General features: G+C 39.0%; 1 protein-coding gene across 10 annotated transcripts in view; it reads left to right on the forward strand.

The window, feature by feature from the left end:
* Nucleotides 1-9,020: 9,020 nt before the first annotated feature.
* LOC136839388 (lamina-associated polypeptide 2, isoforms alpha/zeta-like) overlaps nt 9,021-22,891 on the forward strand; it is a 74,017-nt gene continuing 60,146 nt past the window's right edge. Inside the window, exon 1 of one of the 10 annotated variants that reach the window (XM_067105356.1) lies at nt 9,021-9,138. In XM_067105356.1, the coding sequence (XP_066961457.1) occupies nt 9,123-9,138 (16 nt within the window). In that variant the 5' untranslated portion in view covers nt 9,021-9,122. Of the gene's footprint in view, nt 9,259-13,413; nt 14,259-14,400; nt 14,473-22,891 lie in introns of those variants that run through there. The other 9 variants (XM_067105358.1, XM_067105359.1, XM_067105361.1 and 6 more) reach the window with 9 other exon arrangements.

The raw sequence follows: 22,891 nt of genomic DNA on the forward strand, positions 1-22,891 counted from the left end.
TTTCCTTGTAAAAAAGTTAATATCGAAAGCAATTAACCCACAGAAAGTGAGAGTATTTGCTGAAATGGAGCGACCGCGTTTGTTGTATTTTAAATTGGTGCAGTCGCGCTTCAGATCTTTTGATAATCTAACACAGAAATGTCTTTCTGACAATTCACAGCCACGAATAAAGAAACAATAAATTAGTGACCCTCTTGAAGTTGAGCTAAACTTCACGAATAGACAAAAACATTGTACATTTTCCTATTGTAGTTCTATCTGTGGCAGGAGAGCTCTATTAAATTTAACGGTACGAGAAAAAGAAAAAGAACTTGAAAATACACCAGAATCTAGGAAAAATCAATTAATGTCTCTACGCATTCAGCTGACACACTCAAAACACACACACACACACACACACACACACACACATATATATATATATATATATATATATATATATATATATATATATATATATGTAAATGTATATATATGTGTATATATACATATATATATATATATGTATATATATATATATGTATATATACATACATATGTATAAATATACAATTTCAAGATGGTTACTAATTTATTGTTTCTTGGCGCCAGAACTGTAGAGCCTCCTGGTCTTTGGCAAATCTTTAGATAGGGCCGGGATTGTTGGTTTCATTCTGTTCATATACCCAATCAACACTGGTGCCACTGTTGGGTGGCAGGCTGGGTCTGAAACCAAGCACCTCGCAAATATGAGCTCAGTTCTTCCCCAGTGATATAAGGCATTTAAATATATATATATATATATATATATATATATATATATATATATATATATATATATATATATATATATATATATATATATATATATATATATATACATATATGTATATATATACATATATATGTATGTATGTATATATATATATATATATATATATATATATATATATATATATATATATATATATATATATATATATGCTGTTTAATCATAGATAACTAGAACTTTTGATAATTTTTCAAATTTGTTTTGTAGGATTTCCTTTCTTCATCAGTCAATGTCTACAGGAAAAACGTCAACTAATCGAATTACTAATTAAACCTTCAGACGGCACTTTCAAGTTAGACCTGGATTTTGATCAGTGAATAATATGAAAAAAATTACTAACAATTTGTTTTTTTATGACAGTCGACGAGGTAATAAGTGGTTGATTTATGGGCCACACAGATTGGAGAGAATTTTCAAGCTCCAAGCATGTCTTTTTCTCATTCTTTGCATTTTGGTCATAGCTAACACTTTCCTGTTTTATCACCTATCATTAACGGGTGTTATTTTTCTGCGTGGGTGTGCCATTGTTTGTTAAAGGACAAAAATGTCTCCGTATCAAAGGCAGTGTATGATTATTCAGAAGTTGTTCATTTATTTTCAGTTTTGGTTAGTAACTGAGACGGCTGATTAAACTTGTCTTGATGTGCATGATTCTCATTCCCTTAGTCAATTGTTTACTTTCAGGTCTCCATCATGATATTCATAAAATTGTTCAAACAGTGCTCCTTGGTTTGCAGGATACTGTAGACGTCCTTGCAGAGTTGTGGTGGCTGCGATTAACAATATCTTGGTTTGAGAGATTTACAGACAATTGAACACGTAAACTTGAATACTATGTTTGTCATCTGTTACTCTTCCTGCAAGAAGTCACCCCGCCTCATAATAAAGGATAACATCAGGTTAGGGCGGCTGAAGATTATGAATGGCACTCTCTTGGAGGGATGCGAACTCGCATGGAATAATCCCTGGTTCAATTACTCTTTTTAACGCCTTAGTATCCTCATGGAAGTCTGTTCTGTAGGCCATTTTTCTACCAGCCATTTTCCTTTTGTCATGCTGTCTCGACATTCGTTTGTGGTCATGAGTTGCAAGCTCATGTCTGTTTTTTGTGGATGGATTTCCAGCTGCTTTAACGAGGGAACGCCCTGTACACCATTCAAGGCAAAACAAATTTTCAAAGAGTGATTCATCCAGTAGAGCAAATAGAAATTATGGGTCTGCAATTAAAAGTGAAAAATAGAGAAAAAGCAAGTACTGAGGAGGGCATTTTCTTATCTGGAGTTTTTCATTAGTTGTGATCACCTATTCTTGTAATCACAATAGTGAAAGTTTGCTTTACTGAACTTACATGGGAATTAATATGAAACGTGAAGACTATCCCGATACATTTCCAATATGGTTGTCAGAAAGCTCTAATGTGATTTCTCTCTATTTGCCAACAAATAATTTCCTCTGTAAAAAGAACTTTAGCTTTCTGATTTGCGTGTACAGCACTTTTTTCAAAACACAGGAAAGTGTTATAAAAAGGAAAAGTAACTGCCACCCACCAGTATAAGTCACAGCACAGTGGCGATGGCTCAGCCCTAACCTGGAAAATATGGTTGTATGCATTTCACGCAACATGGACAACAATTCTGTGTGAGACAAAACAGAGAAAGCGCTATGCCTTACACAGTAAACAGATCTATGGCATGGGAAAAGGGTGAAAATGAAAGCCAAGCTTTACAAAGATCGTGAATATGTACCAAAATATGATTCAAGAAGAAAACAAGTGAAAAATAAAGCGCCGAAGTTTCTTCGGTGCAATCGAGTTTTCTGTACAGCCGCTACAGCGTATAATCAAGGCCACCGAAAATAGATCTATCTTTCGGTGGTCTCGGTATAATGCTGTATGAGCCGCGGCCCATGAAACTTTAACCATGGCACGGTGATGGCCTATCCTATATCGTTGCCAGAAGCACGATTATGACTAACTTTAACCTTAAATAAAATAAAAACTACCGAGGCTAGAGGGGCTGTAATTTGGTATGTTTGATGGTCGGAGGGTGGATGATCAACATACCAATTTGCAGCCATTTAGTCTCAGCAGTTTTGAAGATCTGAGGGCAGACAGAATAAAGTGCGGACGAACAGACAAAGCCGGCACAATAGTTTCCTTTTACCGAAAACTAAAAATGGTGGTTGTGCAAGGTGGCTTGAATGTGAAGGTGAATTATAGGAATAGCTGATGGACTTACAGTAGATAGGGAGAATAAGGATAGTCTCCAGAAAGTGTATTCAGAAGAACTAGTCATTAGTAAATTTGTTTGAGAGATAACGATGAGACATTGTTTGTTGACGATGTCCATACCGAAAAGATGGAGAAGTAAGTTGGTGAATGTAATGGTGGAGAGAACAGTAGCTGAAAACATATCAGAGTATTATACAGTTAAATAAATGTGAGAATGGAGGTTAATTTTTTTAATTGGAGAGGAAGGTTTTAGAGTGTGGCTAAGAATATAATTATGATAATCGAGTTTGATACGGTAGAATCAAGATTAGTGTGCAAGAAAATGGTGGAAGAAAAGTTGGCAGGGGTCTAAGATACAGAAATTGTAGGAGCAGAAAGGGAGCTTGAAAAGTTTATCAACTGGGTCAATGAAGCTGCGGGGATTGCCTGAGGGAGTAAGAAAATAGGAAGAAGTAATGAAAATGTGTATGTACAGTGACATCAAAGGTGAAGAAAAGGAAAAAAAGATGATCCTAAGTGGAGTTGCAGAGCAGAAGAGATCAACCAGTGGAGTGAAGATTTGGAAGAGTTGACTGTAGAAAATAAAAAAGAAATAGAGAAGAATCATGCAAAAAAAATTTAAGCGGTTAATGTAACTGGAAATATCTTTCAGTTCACACATAAATTTTTTATTTGTTACAAAAATGCATCATGGTGACATACTAAGTTTACCTTTGGTTAGCAATTCAACCTTTATTAGGCACAAACACAACTTTTACTGTATACAAAAATCTAGCGTAGACCCTGGAGTATTACAAGGGCGTCAGTTTAGGCTAAGGCGGAGGGTGGGGGAGGGTCCTGCGGCAGAGGATGGATTGAGGTTATTTTCATATGTATAAAAATACTTGATATCTGGTATGTCCCCACGAAATCTTGTCAAACAACGATAGCCTTTGTGTCGAATAGGAAAGTTATTCCAACAATTATAGGTGTATATATGCCATACTATGATGGTATTGTGGATAAAATAATAAAATACAGCAAAGTACTTGTAGACGTACAGCAAGCTATAGATAATAATGATCCTTCACTTGTTTTATTAGTTGGAGACATGAACGCCCCGCTGTCATTTAGAAAACACATCCCATCAGCGGTACAATTGGTCTCCTTTACGTCAACATACCCTTTTATTAAACGATTTCCTAACCGATAACGATCCATGCGGTGGTCATTTTGATTATAATTAAGATGTAAATTATACTTACTTTAAGGATGGCCATTAAGCGTGTATACGCCATACATTTTTATCAAACTTCGCTTCTTGCCAAATGCAGGGTTGTCACATCTTGTCAGTTTTGGCTGATATGTCAGCAATCACCTCCCAACTTTCAGACAGCCTTTGCAGTATCTATAAGCAATAAACAATGCCTCCTCTAAATAATTCTCTCAGTATTTACCCAAACTTTGACTGATCTAATATAAATTTCTGTAACAAGTACACAAGCACCTCAAAACATTGTGAGTATATCTTGCCATAGAAGAAAATAGCTGATATAGACAGTTATGCCAGTCACCAGTAGAAGAAATGTAGAAGAAATGTGAGATGATTTAAAAATATTCCCAATAAGGCTGTAGAGTCTGTTAACAAACAACAGTTATTTTTATATAATAAAAGAAAGTAGGCTACTGTATGAGGTACTAGTGAAGTGAACACTGCCTCGTTAAGAATCATAACGGCCCTGGAACAGATAATGGCAATTAAATGACCGTCCAATAGAAGTCAACAGCATTACCTTAAAATGTTATATACAGTAAATTCTAAATTCCTACTGAGGCATGATTATTTTTATTCAGAAGATGAACCATATCCATACGAAACAAGCCCTCAGACGCCAACGAATTGAAATTCAAGCTTCCAAAGAATATGGTATTCGTTAGAGAGAAGCAGGGGAAGGCAAAGGGAATTACAGAAAGAAGGCATCTCACTTATTAAAAAAAAAAAAAATAAATCAACAAATTAATTAATAGATAAAAATGTAAGTAAATTATTAAAATGCAAAGAGATTTGTGTTAGGTATAGTAATGCATTGCATCTTCGATTGAAATTTTGAAGTTCGACAGCGAGGCTTATTTACTGCATAATGATGCTGCTGTTCACCAAATCTGGTTGCTCTCGGCATGCAGGAAACGGGGGTTAGGGATCAATTGTGAAAGTGAACGAGCTCTGTTAAAATACAACTTATGAAAAACTGACAAACAAGAGACCACCCGTCGATGGTCCAAGTCATAACTGCTAATATTAAGAAACATAAACCGACCACCACAAACCACTCTATCTAAAAGACAAATCTCTGGCAGAAGCAGATATCCATACCGGAGAACAGTATTCTAGTAAAGGAAGGACAAATGACCTAAAACAGGTTACATTGATTTTAACAGTTATAAATTTGTGAAGCTTTACGTACAATACCCAACTTTCGTGCGGCATTTGCTGACACTGACATTAGATGTTTCTTAAAAGTAAGATGTGAGTCAAAAGTTACATCTAGAATAGTTAAAGCTTCAGAGTTCCAGCCACCTGGAGGGAGCGGGGAGGGGAATAGGGTGGGAAATCTGTCTGGGATCTGCTAATCAATAGTGTTTCCATTTCACTGGAATTCATCTTCATTCCCCACTAACTGCATCATTCACTAATCTGCTCCATTCACGATTGAGACTAAGGACAGCTTCATTTCTCATAAGTGGAGACTTTACTACACCCACAAGTGTTGTATCACTTGTATATATATTAAAAGCAACAGTGGACCAAGAGCACTGCCCTGTGGAACTCCAGGTATGATAAGTCTTGGTTCGCTAAAGATCCCATCAACAGCAACTCGTTGCTGCCTGCCTGTAAGGAAATCTTCAAGTAAACCGAAAACATATCCACCCACTCCAAGATTCTGAAGTTTATAAATTAGTGCCTTGTGGTTTACTAAATCGAAAGCCGCACTAAAATCGATTTGAATTACTTTGCATATCGACTATCAGCAAACAATTCTTTAGATTCCACATACTTATATAGTGGCTTAAAAATAAGTTTTTCTGCAACTTTGGAGAGGACAGGAGAACAGCAATTTGCCTGTAGTCACTGGAGTCTGCAGATATACCATTCTATGGAACAGGCACTGTAATGCTAAGCTTGCGCTAATCCACAAAGATACTGCGTCGACCTAAAAGTCTATAGAATCTATTAATCTTGGAGGATAACACATTAGAAATCTTTTCAAAAAAGCAAAGGGAAGAAATCATCAGGATCTTCTCCACCCCTAACTATCAAGAACTTTCGTAATATCCCTAGAGCGAAATGCAAATTCTATAGGCTTAAGTTCAGGATGACAAGCATCAGTGAGAGGGACATCCTCAGCTGATTGCTTAGCTTCGAAAGCTCGATGAAGCAGCCCAGCCTTTTCCTTAGGGCCAGTAACCAATCTACCATCATCTGTTAGTAGTGGAGGAATGGACGATGAGCCTGACCCATAGACAGATGATGCCAATTTGGCCCACCACAAAAGGAGACTAAAGAGGTACAAAGCTCAATCCGGATGTGCAGCTGGAATTTATGGAATCACAGCTGAAAACCTTAACTTTCCTGTAGGTAAAAGTATTATTAAATTGCTATGCAACCTTCTTTAGGTACGTATTCGATTTGGAATAGTGCCAGAGGCCTTTGCAACAAGCCTTCCCACTCCAGTGCTTAAATAACCTAACATTTAGCTTTCCCTGAAAAAAAGAAGAGAGAAAAAAAGGCTATCGTAATATCAACCATATTCTCCATGCTTTTAGAATTAATTGACTACTCTTGACAAATGTAGTGGGCACGAATTCAGTGGCCAGCTGAAAACCAACAATGGCTACCATGCTCATGACGTCAGTGATCTGGACAGTGGGGGGGCTTCTCCGTATATGTGTGCTCATTAGATGCTGAGGCATTCCTCTGGAGGATGTTTGTGTTTTGATACAAATACTCTCAGTTCAAATTAAATGGGGATGCTTTGGTGAGAATGCATCAGTATGTAAAGGGATATGACAAAAATGCCTTTCCTCTACATTTTCAATATATTTGATCAGGCAATGATAGATTTTTCCAATGCACATGCCGGCATTTCCATTACTATGTCACTTATAATACAGTATTTTGTTTTGCTGATGACATTCTCTTTCGCGGTGCAAGGACTATAAGAACTGATGTAGTTCATGAATATATATAAAAAAGGGCCTCTGATTCAGTCCAGGGAAAACTGTATTATTAATGGAAGGAGTACCTTTATCAACCGCAAATATTTTTTTAAGACACCTGTTAACAAGAAGCTAATTCGTAAATATGTTTTAGGAGTCAATCTCTCAAACAATAAAGACCAAGTCGACGCAAGGCCCTAAGCTTTGAAGAGCGATGGGACGTTTTCCAAAGAGCAAGACAGAAACAGTGACCCATCTCTTCATCACAGCAATTAGGCTTATCCTATTTTACGGACTCCAAAGTATGCATAAAAAAATCCATGATGTTGGGAGGTTGCGGGGTAAACTTCTAAAGCAGCACCAAATCTGAAAAATACTTGTGAAAATACGCCTTTGCTCGATGTGATCTGGATTTCCAGTACCGAATCAAGCTAAAAAAAAACAAGAAATAATGTTCCGGGAAGAGCCGCTGGTATATGACTTTTCATCACGTAATTTCTAGCAGGAGAAAGAAACCTATGTATACAGTTATCAGTATTTGCACCAGAAACCAAATGTGAATGGCAAAAATGCAACAGATTAAAAAGTATACTGAACCAAAGGTTTTAGAATGTTTGTTGTTGGCTCCCTGATATATATCTGAGAAATGATCTTGATACTCAGTCAAAGGTTATGATGGAAGTCCTGCATCATCCTTTTTTAAATACTGTTAATATTATGTTTTAACCTAACTGTGCATTAGACGTATTATATTCTTATATATTTCACGTATATTGTATCTGTTTTTATTTAAGTTTAACGTACAGTGCTCGGGATTGGACACCTTGTTTAAACATACATATCACATATTTATACATTTTTTTAGTTAGTCTTTGTATTGCGGAGAAATATGTACCTCGTTATGTGTATCTTATATACAGGGTACAACGTTTGGGACTAGCCATCTTATTTTACCATGTATTTCGTGTAAGCTATAACTTGCATACGTATTCGTGTTTACTATAACTCACTGGTGTCCACATCAAATTATTATTAGTAACATCAATTATTATCATGCTCATCGTGGCTGTGGCCTAAGCTCCGGCCACCGCTATCGGATTCGTATACAAGGAACTGCTGAGCTACCACTAGGCTGCAGACTTTACCTTTTCTTAACGAACTGTTTATATTATTTTCGTAAGTCAGATTTACTTTAAATAATTTAAAGTGTTTGGGAATGAAAATTTATAAGTGAGTCTAGAATGTCAGACAGGCAGATATAGCATGAAAACGGATGAATAATAAGAAAATGTCAAACATGAATTAACGTTAATAACAGTAACCGGAAAGCATCCGTATGAACACGCTAGCACGAGCACATGAACGAACATGACGCAACATTCTTTTCCAAGTTCAGCGCGCTGCCTCCGTAACTCTGCAGTAATGATAACAATACGTACTCACTTTGATGGTATGATGCCCAGTATTACTATCATAATTTTCCATTATCGGCCATAAAGCTTTTTAACATTTTCAAAACATGTTATATATTAAAAAAACGCGTTTCATCGACTGACACGACGAATACGTACCCGCTTTTACCGGATATGGTAGTTTTCCCCAAATGTGGGGATTTTTTGTTCAACCTTTAGTAAAATCTTTCGGCGTTTCACACTGATGATTTTGTTTTATTGGAATTTTTTATATCTAAAATCTTACTCCATTCTAATTTTGAAGAATCCTCCTCATAAATAGACGTCACCATCACACCTCGACTTATTTCCCCTAGATCTAGGGAACGTTTCGGATAGATCTTAGTCACAGTGCCACACCTCTAGGTTCCTGTCCCTCACTCACAGTCACAGTCGGGCTGCTTGGCCGTTGTGTGAATGGTGTTCGCTATATATGTCCTGGTTTGGAAAGGAAAGTACATTTTTCGTTATATTTGCCTCAGGAGTTATATATAATTTAATGTCATAACGAAAGCGTTGTTCTTCAGTTAACATTTCAGTACGAGTTGCCGTCAGCTTATACACCGTAAGTAAGTAAACAATTCTGTATTTCATTACCAGAATTTACTTATGAGAGATGGTGCTGACATAGGCCAGGCACCGTGGTTCCCAGTTATTCTTTGTTACCACCCGTGTTGCAATTCTAACCATGACTGAGACCCCACTGGTTAGATCAGGCACACAAACACAGGTGTGCAAGTAAAGTAGAAGTTGAATTAGCAAAGTAGAGATTGAGTTATTACTTGTAATATAATTTACTATGATTAGTACCAGTGGTCTAATTTTCAAATTTTGCAGTGTAAAAAATGAAGGCTTTTGTAAGGAATAGGCTTCTAAAGAAGCAAAAATATTATGGTCCAATTTGATTTTAGAAACAAGGTTATCATTTCCCATTGGCGCAATACGCATTAAACAAAACTTTGCAGAAGAAAACTTAACGTCATCGAAGCATTTTTAAGGTTAAGATAAGATAATACTGTTGTGGTGTCACCTCCCAGTATGACAAACTAGCTATGAAAGTATCCGGTGGTATGGAAATACCTAATCAACCTCGAAATTAACGTTGGGTGATCTCATCGAATGGGAACTTGAACCTGGATCAGGCAGTCAAGTCTCGCGAGCAGCGGCTGAAGTGGAAAGCATCAGGTCTAAAGCAGTCGACCTGTATTTGGAGATTGCGTCACCTGTGTTAAATAAATATTTTTCTGTATTTGGGAATGAAACGAATAATTACATTTTAGCATCATTTATACTAACAATACTGCAGAGTCGGGAATTAAACATGGACGTTTTTATAGGTAGGGCTTGGTGACTTGGCAACCTCAAAACCTTTGAGACCTCACTTGGGGTCGCGACCCCAGGCTTGGGAACCACAGCTGCTGTCCTATCACAAATTTATTTTTATTGTACGTAAATTTATTTTATGTACGACATTCCAGAACAACTATGTATTTTAACCAATGTAACAAAGCATTTTTTTAATATCAGTGGACATGGTGACTACAGACCTAAACTGCGACAAATCATAATAAAAGTAAACATTGGTCAATCGTCTGTGTGAAAATGAAAAAGAGTGAGATAAAATGAAGGCAGGTGATAAAAATTAGAAGAGAAAGGTAGAAAAAAAGATGGAGAAAAAGTTGTTCCACAGGGAAGTGAAGGAAGTGAAACTTGAACGGATCTAGACTGAAAGATCAAAGGGAAAGCTGCTCCTTGAAGCAAATGCAGTCCCGTGTCGATGGATCGAGTCTATAGGGAGTTTGTTGAATGTGAAAGATAGAAGAGAAGGCAAAGTGAATGATGCAAGATAGAAAAGGGTTTGAGAATACTTGTGCAAATGAGTTGATGGGATTACAAGTGACATATGCGATGCTTCAAGTGTTGTGATTGAGTGACCCATCAAGATTTGTAAATGGCCTATGTCTGAATTAGGGTGAGTTCCGAATGATTGGGGAGAGTGATAATTGTTTCACTGTATAAAGGTAAAGGACATTGAATACGGGTTTTGGATGAGGGCAGATATTCAGTAATTAATGGAGTGGTCTGCTTTGATAAATTTGTTGACAGATACTGTGTTACAGTTAGGTAGTTTGACTAGACCTTCGAGCCAAAACACGTGACTCTAATAGGGCTGTCTGAAGGGCTCATCCGTGATAGTAATATTAAAATTGTTATTCATATGAGATTTGTATCAAGATAAGTCAAAAATGATGAGTGTTCTGAAAGTATTTCTTTGATTGTTTTTGCTTCCAAAACTTGAATTATGGAGATTGGCATAAAATGTGTGTGACTGTCTTTGCTGACCTGTTCATCAGGCATCCATGGGTCATAAAGAGTGTGACTAGTTCGAGTACAAGACTGAATTACTTCCACTTGGCTCTCTGTTTTTGTTTTGAAGATTTATTGTTCTCTTTTTTTATTTTTTCTTGAAGATTTATTGTTATCAGTGACTAAGTAAAATCAACCCTTTAATAAAGATGATTGGTTTTAAAGATATAAAATAGTGAACGACAGGTAATTGACAGAAAGATTGTGAATAAAAGAAGATAGAATTAAAGAAAGGTATATATTCATAATTGTAGTCCATTACAATTTACTTATAGTATATACAGTTTGAAGAAGTAGCCTACTTTTAAAAAGAACGTCTCAAATTCAAAGTACAATGAAATGACGAATGACCAGAAAAATGATATCATTATTGAGGATTTTTACCAGATAATATAGAGATCAAAGTATATTGTATGAAATGTTTTTCTTATCACCAGACGACTGGTTGCAACTCATTTTATCCCCGTAGGGAAGGTAGTGCCGTCATTGCACCTCATGCGGTGCACTGTAGGCATTACTTAAGGCTCTTTGCAGCGTGCCATCGTTCCCTAGCTGCAACCCCTTTCGGTCCTATTACTCTACCTCCTTTCATATTTTTTTGTTCATCCTACTTTCCACCGTCTAACAATTGATTCATAGTGCAGCTACAAGGTTTTCCTCCTGTTACACCTTTCTACTCCCAATTTCCAATTCAGCGCTGAATGACCTTATAGGTTCCAGTGCTTGGCGTTTGGCCTAAATTCTATATTCAGCCCAGCTCAACAACTCATTTTATATCAAACAGAGAACGACAAGGACTTTGGAGAAATGAGTAAATTTCCTGTGAATTGCCCTGTGTGTTGTAAATATTTTGACATTCGTGTTTACTTTATATTTGAATAAACAAGTTTGACCAAGGGCAGACAAAATAAATACAATTATGAAATCTTAGAAACTCTAGTTTTCTCTGTAAAAATGTAAAACTTGCCCAACATACAACTTAATCTAATTCGCCCAGGAATGTAGCAAAATAGTTTTAAGAGTTTCTTAGAATGTTAAAATATAGGAATATCTCCTGAAAAAATTTTCTTACATAGAAACGAGTTGGACAAATGATGTTTTCATAATTATAGACAGTAGCATTCGTAGTAGTAAACAGAGGCTATGGAAGTTGTTTTCCCTCTTTCTTTTAAGCTTCATACTTGTGTCATCACCATCAACTCATACGCATGCATAATTCGTAAATATTTTCTGTAGTCTGTCTTAGATTCTGGATTGGAGAGAGAGAGAGAGAGAGAGAGAGAGAGAGAGAGAGAGTTGTTCTAAGAATAAGAGAGAGAGAGAGAGAGAGAGAGGAGTGGCTATTATTAAATATAACGTTGTTCTAACAATAACCGCTACAACTACGGTAGAGGAATTTCTCGTGGATTTACAGAATTTATTTCGTGCCATGCGGTGCCACTTGTGAATAAGTTAATGACTAATCGTCACCGTCAATCACGACATTTCAATTATATATATATATATATATATATATATATATATATATATATATATATATATATATATATATATATATATATATATATATATATATATATATATATATAGTTTATCTTGCTGTTTTAAGGTTTTAGGTTCTCAAACATAAACGATGTTCAGCATGATTTAAGTTTATAATACTAAAGTTACATAAGCAATTAATTATAATTTTGTGAACCATAAGACTCATCTCGCCTTCTGGAGAGTTTTGTGAATACCTACTTGACTAAGCAAGCCTTATTTACTAAAAATTGGTGAGCTTGATAAGAAATAAGTCCTGTGAAGAGAAGCGCGGAGATTGTAGTAGAGCATACGCCAACGTCGGTCTTATCTTTATTGCTACAAATTTTCTTTATAGAGAAGTGTATGCGACGCCAACAAACACCCTACACTATAAAAAGAATGTGCGTATGACATCCATTAGTGTACGATAACCGCACATCTCTTCCCATAGGTTCAATTATGCCGCCAGGACCGTCTGCTGTCCTTATCGCTCTTTGTAATGTATTTACGGGAACATTGTTATAATGGAATGCCACCTTTCTGTCCGCAAATAAGCAAGAAGGTATATTAGAAAGTTGCTAAGCGTGTGTTAGGGAAAATATGATTCCCCTAGTTTTGTTTGCCCTTCAGTTGGTATGGTTGAATGTGTATATATTCAAATAATTCAGCAACAGGAAACCTTGACCGTTACGTAACAGCAACACTAAAACAAAGGATCGGCTTGAAATTGATATATTTTTTACAAAAACTATGTCACGACATTCTGTCAATGGACAATTTAATGTATAATATACAGGATTTTTCCAGCTTTACGAAAGGAACGAAGTTAAGTTACACAAGGTTGAAAGTGGCGGCGAACGGGCAAGAAACCTTGCAATTCAGGTTCCAAGAGAGCCTGAGAGCCATGTCACCGTTGGCGGGCGTGCATCAAGACACGCCCACTCCGCCCACAGCCGACCAATCACATGGGCGATTATTTCACTGTTTGTGCCGGGAACGGCAGTAGTACCGAAAGTAACTTTAGTGTTGCTGGTTAGTAGCAAGTGCAACTGTAACTCAAGGTTGTTACGTGCCCTCGTTATCGAAAGGGATAAGTTAGCTCTACATCTCTCACTGGACAATGTCAGGAATGACCAAAGAACAGTTGAAAAACGAACTCATAACGCATGGCGTGGAGTTGCCACCTGCACTGGCCAAAAAAGAAGAATATGTGCGTCTGTACGAGAAATATGTAGCGCCAGTCGAACAAGCGAAGGGCGATTTTTCTTCAGACGACGAAGACTCCCCCATCGTGCCCAAAGAAAAGGTGAGAGACCTTTTGCCCCTTTAAATGTGCCCTTTCCTGACCACTGCCTTGGGAACCTTTCCGCGGGACAGGAGAGGATGAGAGTGAGAGAGAGAGGGGGGCACCATTTTGCGCGGGAACCCAAACATGAAGCTTAGGAAGGGAGGACGAGTAGGCCACTGACTCACACCACACAAGAACCTCTGTACACTACACCACCACTTCCTCGCCAGCGCTTATACTCGCTGTTCAAACTCACGGGGTTGTTGTTCCTCACTTCCCTCCAATCCTGAGAGCTAGTTAGTTGCTTTACAAGCTAACGAGAAGAGGTGTCCGTCATCAACGGTTGCTTTCGGTCAGGACCACATTCTATCGTTCACCGTTGCCTCTTGGGTAAACAATGATTGTGCTCTCGTTACTTAAGCCCAAATATTTATTTTGTTTTTCAGTTCGAATTTTATGTTGGGTTTAGTGTGAACATGTGGGCTGGTCACTCGAAGGCTAAAGAGTGATAATAGGCTCTGTAGTCCACCTATCCTACAGCACAGTAGGCTAGCGCAGTTTCCCTACATCTGTGGTGGAGCAATGTCCACTGTTCTGTGCGTAGGTTAGGTGTATTTTTTTTTTATATACTAGGCAATTCGTAGATTAGGCAGCTTATAAATCTCTCGTGGATCTAGTTCTGTTACTGGCGTACTTTTATGACTTACACTTAAGCCTAGATCCCTGCCCCAACCATGTGACTAAGGGTGAATAATTTATAGACGGGTAGGCTTATTTGGGTGGCCTATTTTTCATATAGGCCTAGGCCATAGGTTAGTCTATTTCCTTATTTGGCAATTGATCAGATAGTGGAAGCATAGGCCCATAGGCTTTTTTTTTTTTTGGTAATTCTATATATTAGCTCAGTGCCTGTTTTTATCTTTTCAACTGGTTTTTTCTACATTTAGGGGTTCTGATACTGGCGGTACATGTGTTTGTTGTCGGCCAGGTGGAATGTCCCTTCGCCGTGTTTAGTACTGGGCCCGGGGGTGGGTTGGGTACCTATACGTTAACAAGTTATTGCACTTGCCGGATGGGATGTGAACCGTTTGAAACAGACGTACCCGTGCTCTGTCTTGTGAAGATCGTGTATGGAAACCCCTTGTTGGATGGACTTCAGGGGTTAATTACAGGTTAATTAGACTCGAGCACCAAAAATGAAAGGTAAATTCATAATTAGCAACCAAAAAACTGTAGAAAAAGTAAAGTTATTGTGCCGTCGGCGACGCGGAGCTACCCTACAGTTCTACCTTTTTTTTTTACTTTAGCCCCAGTTTGGTAGTTAGGCAATTGATACAGAAGCAAATGCAGAGGAAGGGGTTAGGGCTACTATAGGCCTAGTAGGTATTTCTGTAGTAGGCATTTCACAGGGAATATGACCTAACCAAATTTGGATGCCAAGCCCTGACCTGGCAGCCCCTAGACCCCTCCAAGTAAGTCGTGACTCCTCACTATGTATTCTACCGATGGGTATGCTAAACATTGATGGAAACTGGGATTTGTGCAGGATTAAGAAAAGTATTGGGTAATTCTACAGAAAGCTCCTTGGCACCGCGTTTAGCATCAGGCCCTTGGGGATGAACTTAAAAACAGACGAAAGATGGTAAATTTCCCAAATGATCTTCATTAAGGTAGAACTGAAGACTACTATCACATCCTGATTCCTGCCGGTCACTGACAGGAATATTTACCACCTGTTCTTTATATTATTGTTAGTAGAACTAAGCATTAGCTCTGCTTCGGGTATTTCCTGTAAAATTGACTTTTCCTACTTTATTTTGGTTGCTTTTCAAGACTAGGCCTATACCGTTATTTTTTGTCGGTCTACTATAATTAACCTCAGAACTGAGTATGGTTTTGTATGCTGGCCACCCTGGAATGGCATTGTGCATGCGCAGTGTTATAGGGGAACTTTTGTAAAAAAGTGGATTCCTTTACCTGGGGGTCTTGGTGGCAGAGGCTAAGTGACATGGCCTGCTAGGTTAGGTTAAGTTAGGTGAGGGTAAGTTAGGTTAGTAAGGTTCATTTTATAATAAATTTCCATAGGCAATCCCTTCTTGAACATATGACTCCCTAATGGCTTTAGTATTCGTGGAACCGTTCCATAAAGTCAGTGCAGAGTTACTACTTATAAGTACCTTGTTTTTTTTATTGTTTACAGTATTTACCATCTTTTTGGTTTTATGTTCATCCCTAAGGAGCTGGTACTAAACATGGTGCCCGTTTTGCACGTAAGCTGGTTAGGACTAGTTACCTAACCAGAGGGGCATGGTAGAAGTCCTAGTTTTACCTTAGTAAATTTCTCATCTCACATCTGCATTGTAGGCTATTCACCCTTCTCTATATTGTTCAGTCTGTAGAATTACCAAAGGATTGAATATGCCTAAGTTATTGCTAGCAGCAATATTTTGATGGAACACAATCCATATTCTCAGTTCCCCAATGTCTGTCAGTATTGGAATAGGTATCCTATTGAAAAACATTCTAAGGTTCTCTCTTGTCATCAACTTTGCAGATTGTTAGTAAACAAGATATTTGTGACTGTTAATTACTATAAAATTAAACATATTCTTGAATATCTTATGATGTACAGAGCTCAAAGTCAGGTTAGGCCTGGTTCCTTTTATGATATCTGTAGGCTTTTTTAGGATATGCCTCATTTGATCCGATATATATAGCATTGCCTCTTATATAGGCTAATATATTCCTCAGTGCAAGCTGGAAATGATCATGAAGCATGGTAGAAAGTTGATTAATTGGTGGAAAGAAGCATGGTAGTAAGTTGATAAATTGGTGGAAAGCAGGTTGTTGGGGGGGCAGGGGGTCCTCCACACACTTGCATTAAACTAGCACGTTTTCATTTGTCATTTGGTGTTGATTTGTGTTTGCGTGGTCTGCTCAACTTAGAGTTGAAGCTATTTTCTCTTTATGTCCTTTATTTGGGTAATATTGCAGAATATTTGTGCACTTGTTCATTGGTTTGTTCTACTGAGAAATGATAGAGGATATTTGTTGTTAGTTGGCAAATAGAACCTCCTAGTGTAGCCTAAGTTACTTTGGTGGCCAGTTGAGAATGACAGACACAGGTTCTGCTGACTAAAACAAACCTAACCTTTCGTAGAATGCTGTGTCTTTGACCTAACCAGGTCTATTTTCCTAATCTTACTAAGGAGCCTTGTCTGACCTGGCTAGGGGAGCCCCTGGACCCCAAGTACCACAAAACATTTGAAACATGGACTAAGCTTTTGTTTGGAGGTAGTGTTAGAGCCTGTTCCTGTCATTCTGCAAACTACCCTTACATAAACTTGAAAAGATGCTTTTGTTCTTGGAGACCAAAAGGAGGGCTGGGGCAGACAGATGGTGATCTCTCTCTTTAGATGTGTAGAAAGAGAATGACCATTGGCATATAATGTCTTGGTTATGTGTGATGGTCACTCAGTGTCGATGAATGACAACACAATTTTTGTGACATGTCAGTGAAAGGAGACTGTCTCCCAGTATATTTTACACTTGGCAATTCAGATGCCTGAGTGAGTGGTTTGCATGCCATGTAGCTGTCAGCCAGGAGCATTCGGGCTCAGTCAGCAGGGGTTGGTATTGGAGACAGTCTCTACCTTCTTGCATGGAAGAAAAGCTTTTGAGCTTAACCGCTGGTTACTGAGCAATATGTATGTCACTGCCATTTCCACTATTTAGTCTCATTTGCCAAGTAATTTACTGAGTACGTTATTTGTCAATTTGGACAGTTGCATAGTGGTATCCCAGTCTGCTAGTTTTTCTGGTCAAGGTACCCAGAGATTCCCTTTGGCCTACTTTTCTCTGTAAGCTTAGCTACACAGAACTGGTACCAATGCAGCTATCGGAATTGGGACTTGTATTGGAATGGGAAGTTTAATGCAGTGTCAAGACTTATATCAGAATTGTTAAAAACTTTGGTATCATCCCATCACTGGTGTTGTAGATGGGGTTTCTTTCTGGTTGGACCTCTCCCCCCCCCATTTCTTGACATCCTGTCTTGAGCATTGGCTCATGGAGTGTGCCCCCTCTTTACTCTCCCTTTTAACAAGAACTGGGTTAATGTTATAATATGAACTGTCAGTTTAAGATTGAACCAAGTGTTAGCTACTTATCCAATTTGTGCTCCAAATTCTCCAAAGTTTTTGTAGAGAGATTACAGACAGCTCATTCTGGCTCAGTGCCCTATCAGTCTCATACCTTTCCCAGGTTATGCAGAATGCAGGAAGCATTGGTCCCCTGTTCATTTGTCATGACTGAGAATGATATTTTCGTCACCAGTTAACTAACTTAAAACAAAGCTTTAATGACACACTGAGGAATATGTCTATATAAAATTCTGCTTTGTACACCGAGAAAAGAAGGGTCAGCTTCAGCTATCCATTTATCTTTAGACAAGGGGGGGGCGCCAATGTAAGATGCTGTATGTGAGATTCTCTTGAGCAGCTTTCTTGTTGAGCATTCACATAGAGGAACCACTACTTGTGTAAGTGGATCTTCCAAGCCTTGAGTCAGTTTTCTTCTGGACACTCAGGAAGAAGACACATCTTGACTTAGCAATCACTGAATTATGTCTCTCTCTCTCTCTCTCTCTCTCTCTCTCTCTCTCTCTCTCTCTCTCTCTCTCTCTCTCTCTCTCTCTCTCTCTATACATGCTTGGCTTTTGTCTCCTTGCTCTTTGTAGTGGTGGTCACCTGTTTAGCCCTTGTAGTGGTGCATAGCTATTGTTACAACCTTTCCAGCTTTGGCAAGATGTGTACTTATTCTGCCCAAGGGTTAAAGTTGGGCTTAGGTGAAAGGTGATGCATAGGATACCAGGGGTCTTCCCCACTTTTGTGGTATTCCAAACCATGTATTGGTGACTGTTTGATCTAGTTAAGTTAATGCAGGTCTGAAATCTGGTGATGTGGAGATTTTGTCTTCTCTTTAAGAAGGTTGAGGGTATGTAAACAGTGTTACTGTTGATCGTGGGTTGTCATTAGTGATGGGACGAGTACTCGGAATCGGAATTGAGAATCAAAAGTATCAGAACTTTTTCAGGTATCAGAATCGGAGAATTTTAATCAAACCTCCGATTCTGAAAATGATTCTTTGGCATTCGTATGTGTGAAACTTAATTTTCGATTCCAGGCAATACAGTAATGAGGTTAAAATTTTGTTTAATGGCTTTAAAGTATCTGAAGTATAATTTTTTTCTAAAGAACAAGTTACATTTACAGAAGAAAGAAATTTTATTGAAATGTTAAATGGTTATGTGATGAAATGGAGCTGTTAAACAAAGGAAGTGATAAAGAATGTAGCAAAACTAGGAACAAAAGAATTTTATTATAATATGAAATGGTCAAATATACTGCTTTAAAGAATATACAAAATAATGAGAATCCTTTACAGTGGTGGAGGTTAAATAAAAATGAATTTCCCATCATGGCCCTTTTTGCTAGTAAGTATCTGTACTCACCTTCCTATTTAGTGTGTGTCGGGGGCGGACATGTTGAAGGTCTCTCATGTTTTTTTTTTTTACCCAAAAAGAGGGTTTTTTTGCTTTTGGTGATTATACCTCTCATAGAAGGCAATGTATTAATAGTGTCTCTACGTAATACCTGGTGCGTAAGCTGGTTAGTGTTGTGTAATTGCAGATATAGTAATCTATGTTCTGCCCCAATCAGTGCCTTTGGAATTTTTCAAGTTTCAACTTCTCGAAGACTATTGGCCCTGGGAAATGGATAATAGAGTGCTGTGTATGTGTTAGTGCTTGGCCCTCCCTTTACCACAAAAATGTCATCTGACCAACCTCCAACTATTGTGCCAGTGACTCTGGCACCTAACGATACCTGTGCCCCACACACAAGTTCTGTACTCGCGAACAATTGTCTTTACTTTATCCAATACCAAGTGAACCATGCAGATGTCGAGTCAACTATACAATCTGTCAGTGCAGCCCTCTCCGACGAGGAAATTAACTGCATATACAAAATACAAAGACCTGATATCAAATACCATTCTCCAGGAGCGACCCACGAAAAGCCTATCCTCTCGCAAGAAAGTATCATGTATCACTAAGGGGCTAAGGACCTGCTCGGTGGAAATCTTCGCTGATGACCCTTACAATCTGCTTCCAAAGGGGCCTGCTGATCTAAGCCTACCTGCAGTGTACCATATGGCAGAAATTGCCTTTCTAAAAGCAAAATCCCTCTCAGAAAAAATTGAGGAAGCACAAGACAAATTTTCACAGATCTGGGACGTGATCAAAGGATTGCAGGAATCACTCAACAGTCTTAAAACTGTGGAAACAAGTAACAATCTTTCATGGATCTGGGATGCGATCAAAGGAGTGCAGGAATCATTAGACAGTTGCACAGCAAGCCACCAGACTCCTTTGAATGAGGCATCTATTTCCTCGCCTCCCAACAACACGAGAGAAGTGAGGATGCGACGTGAAGTCAAGGTGGCCATACCCTCCCGTGAGGGAACTGCCCTCTTCCCCTCGGATGAAGCGCCCACACCACCTGTAGACCTATCGTAGAGGACCGACGAACCCCCAACCTCCCCTCCCTCCCCAGTGCCTCCGGTGGAAGATAGGTCTTTAGCGGCGATCACCAGCCCTCGTGAGTCTTCCAACCCTATCTCTCCCCCCCAACCCCCTGTCGTGGATGAAGATGTGATTGATCATGTGGGGACTGGGGCCTGACAAACACAAACAAGTAGAAAAAAGAAAAGAACGTCTCGAGTGCCCTCTGAACCAAAGCCCAACATTCGTGAATCACCTCACCCAAAACCTGAGAGGAGGTGTCACGTTGTGATTCACAATTTACGGTCATCGGTGAAGCTAGATGCCATAGTAGAGAGAGTCAAGTTTCTCATGGGCTCCAATCCTCTTATCTCCCACGAACTCCATACAAAATTAAACATAAAGTGGCCTACTGGATTACTTGCCTATTTCACCACCTCGATGTTCTTAAAGGCGAGAATTTTGGTCCTAACATAAAAGTCTGGGACCAACCTCCCCTAGGGGAACTTACTGACACCCCAAGTAGGGGTTCAGGCGCAGACTCGCCATCCTCCCAAGCTGAGTGAATGCCCACCCTCGAAGGCCAATCCCCCATCCACCCAAATGATCAACTCATTCATTTCCAATCGTTGTGAGCTGCCATGAATATATACTAAATATAATCTCTTGGAATATTTTTGGCCTCAAGCAGAACATTCCTCCCTTAAGCATGTTCTGCAAAAACTTCAAAGGCATCATTGCATTGCAAGAAACGCTCCTCTGGTCTCATGACCTTGCCATGTGCGATTCAGTGCATGAAAACTTCAGAGCTTTCTCGACCTCATCAATGCAAGTTACAGATCATATCGTAGCCTGTTGCCTGAAAGGGGCCTTTCTTTCCTGTGGCACAAATCGCTAGACAGTATGGTGAATGTGTTGACCTATAGGAGTGATAGATTGCTGGGGCTTCAAGTGACAGTAGGGGACTGTAAGATCCTAATAATTAATGTTTATATGCCCTGGGAAAAGAACGATAATTTTGATCAGTACTGCATGATCCTAGGTGAGTTACACAGCATTATTCACGACTATTGCTGATCATATTTGTATAATTGGGGACCTTAATTCTCACCCCGCAAAACAATTTTATAATGAACTGATTCGCTTTTGTCAAAATCACGCTCTCCAAATTAGCGATGTAATGCTCCTCCCTCCCTCCTCCTATACCTATGTACAGAACAGAATGGACACAGTTACAACCTCCTGGCTGGACCCTGCATCACGTCCCCTCAACTTCATGACTGTTGTGACCTGCAACATTCGCTACAATCTTGCAATGGGCTATGATCACATCCCTTTACAGGTGTCATTCAGTACCCCATCCCTCCCTACTGTGATCTCCCTAACATATCACCCACCTGCTGTTAACTGGGATTTTAAAAACCAACAGAAAACCAGATCCTTCAGGAAAACCATGGAAACCAGGCTGCAGTCAGTACCGCAACCAGCAGACGCCTTACTGTGCACTAACCCAAAATGTAGAAATGATCATCACAGGAGAGATCTGAAAGAATTCTATTTGAATACTGTATAATTTCTGCTATGCTCACCTCTGGCAGGGATACCTTTAGGTCTTGTCAAGGCAACTCTTGTAATGTACCTGGATGGAATGAATCTTTATACACATTCACAAGAAATGTTTTTACTGTGGAGGCAAAATGGTAGCCCGAGGGAAGGACACTTTGCACTGCTAATGAGGCAGGCGAGAGCACAGTTCACACTTGCCCTTAAGCATTGCAGACTGAATGAAAAGCAACCAAGAGCTGATGCAATGTCTAGGAAATTGGAATCTGGTGATTACTCTTGTCTTTAGTAGGACATTCAATCCCTAAATCCCAAAACTAAAATGCTGTCACAGAGAGTAGGAGAAGCCGTCGGTGACGAGGCTATCGCAAGAATGTGGGCCGATCACTTCGGCACTATCCTGAATTGCATAAACGGTCAAGACTCCTGCAGGGATGTAAATAACCTCCTTACTGATAATATCCAGTTTCACTTTGCCGATTGTATTACGCCAGGTAACATCAGCGAGGCCATAAACAACCTACCTAATAATAAATCACCCGGCTGCAATGGTCTGCCTGCTGAAGCTTTCAAATTCTGCCATCCGATAATTTACATTTTGCTAGCTGCTCTGTTTGGTGCGTGCATAATTCACCAGTTTCTCCCAGACTCCCTACTCTTAGTTCATTTAATACCATTATTAAAAAGCAAGCTAAAGGGTGCAGCTGACTCTGGCAATTATCGCCAGATTGCAATTACTACAATTGCGTCGAAGATACTTGAGTCCTTTCTTCTAGTGAGACTTCTCCCCTTTCTACACACTACTGACAACCAGTTCGGCTTTAAAGCAAACCACTCAACTGACACCTGCATGTACATCCTGAAAGAATTGCTGAACTATTACCTATCATCAGCCTCT

The sequence above is a fragment of the Macrobrachium rosenbergii genome, chromosome 6, assembly GCF_040412425.1.
Source record: "Macrobrachium rosenbergii isolate ZJJX-2024 chromosome 6, ASM4041242v1, whole genome shotgun sequence".
In the NCBI taxonomy this organism is placed as follows: Eukaryota; Metazoa; Arthropoda; class Malacostraca; order Decapoda; family Palaemonidae; genus Macrobrachium; species Macrobrachium rosenbergii.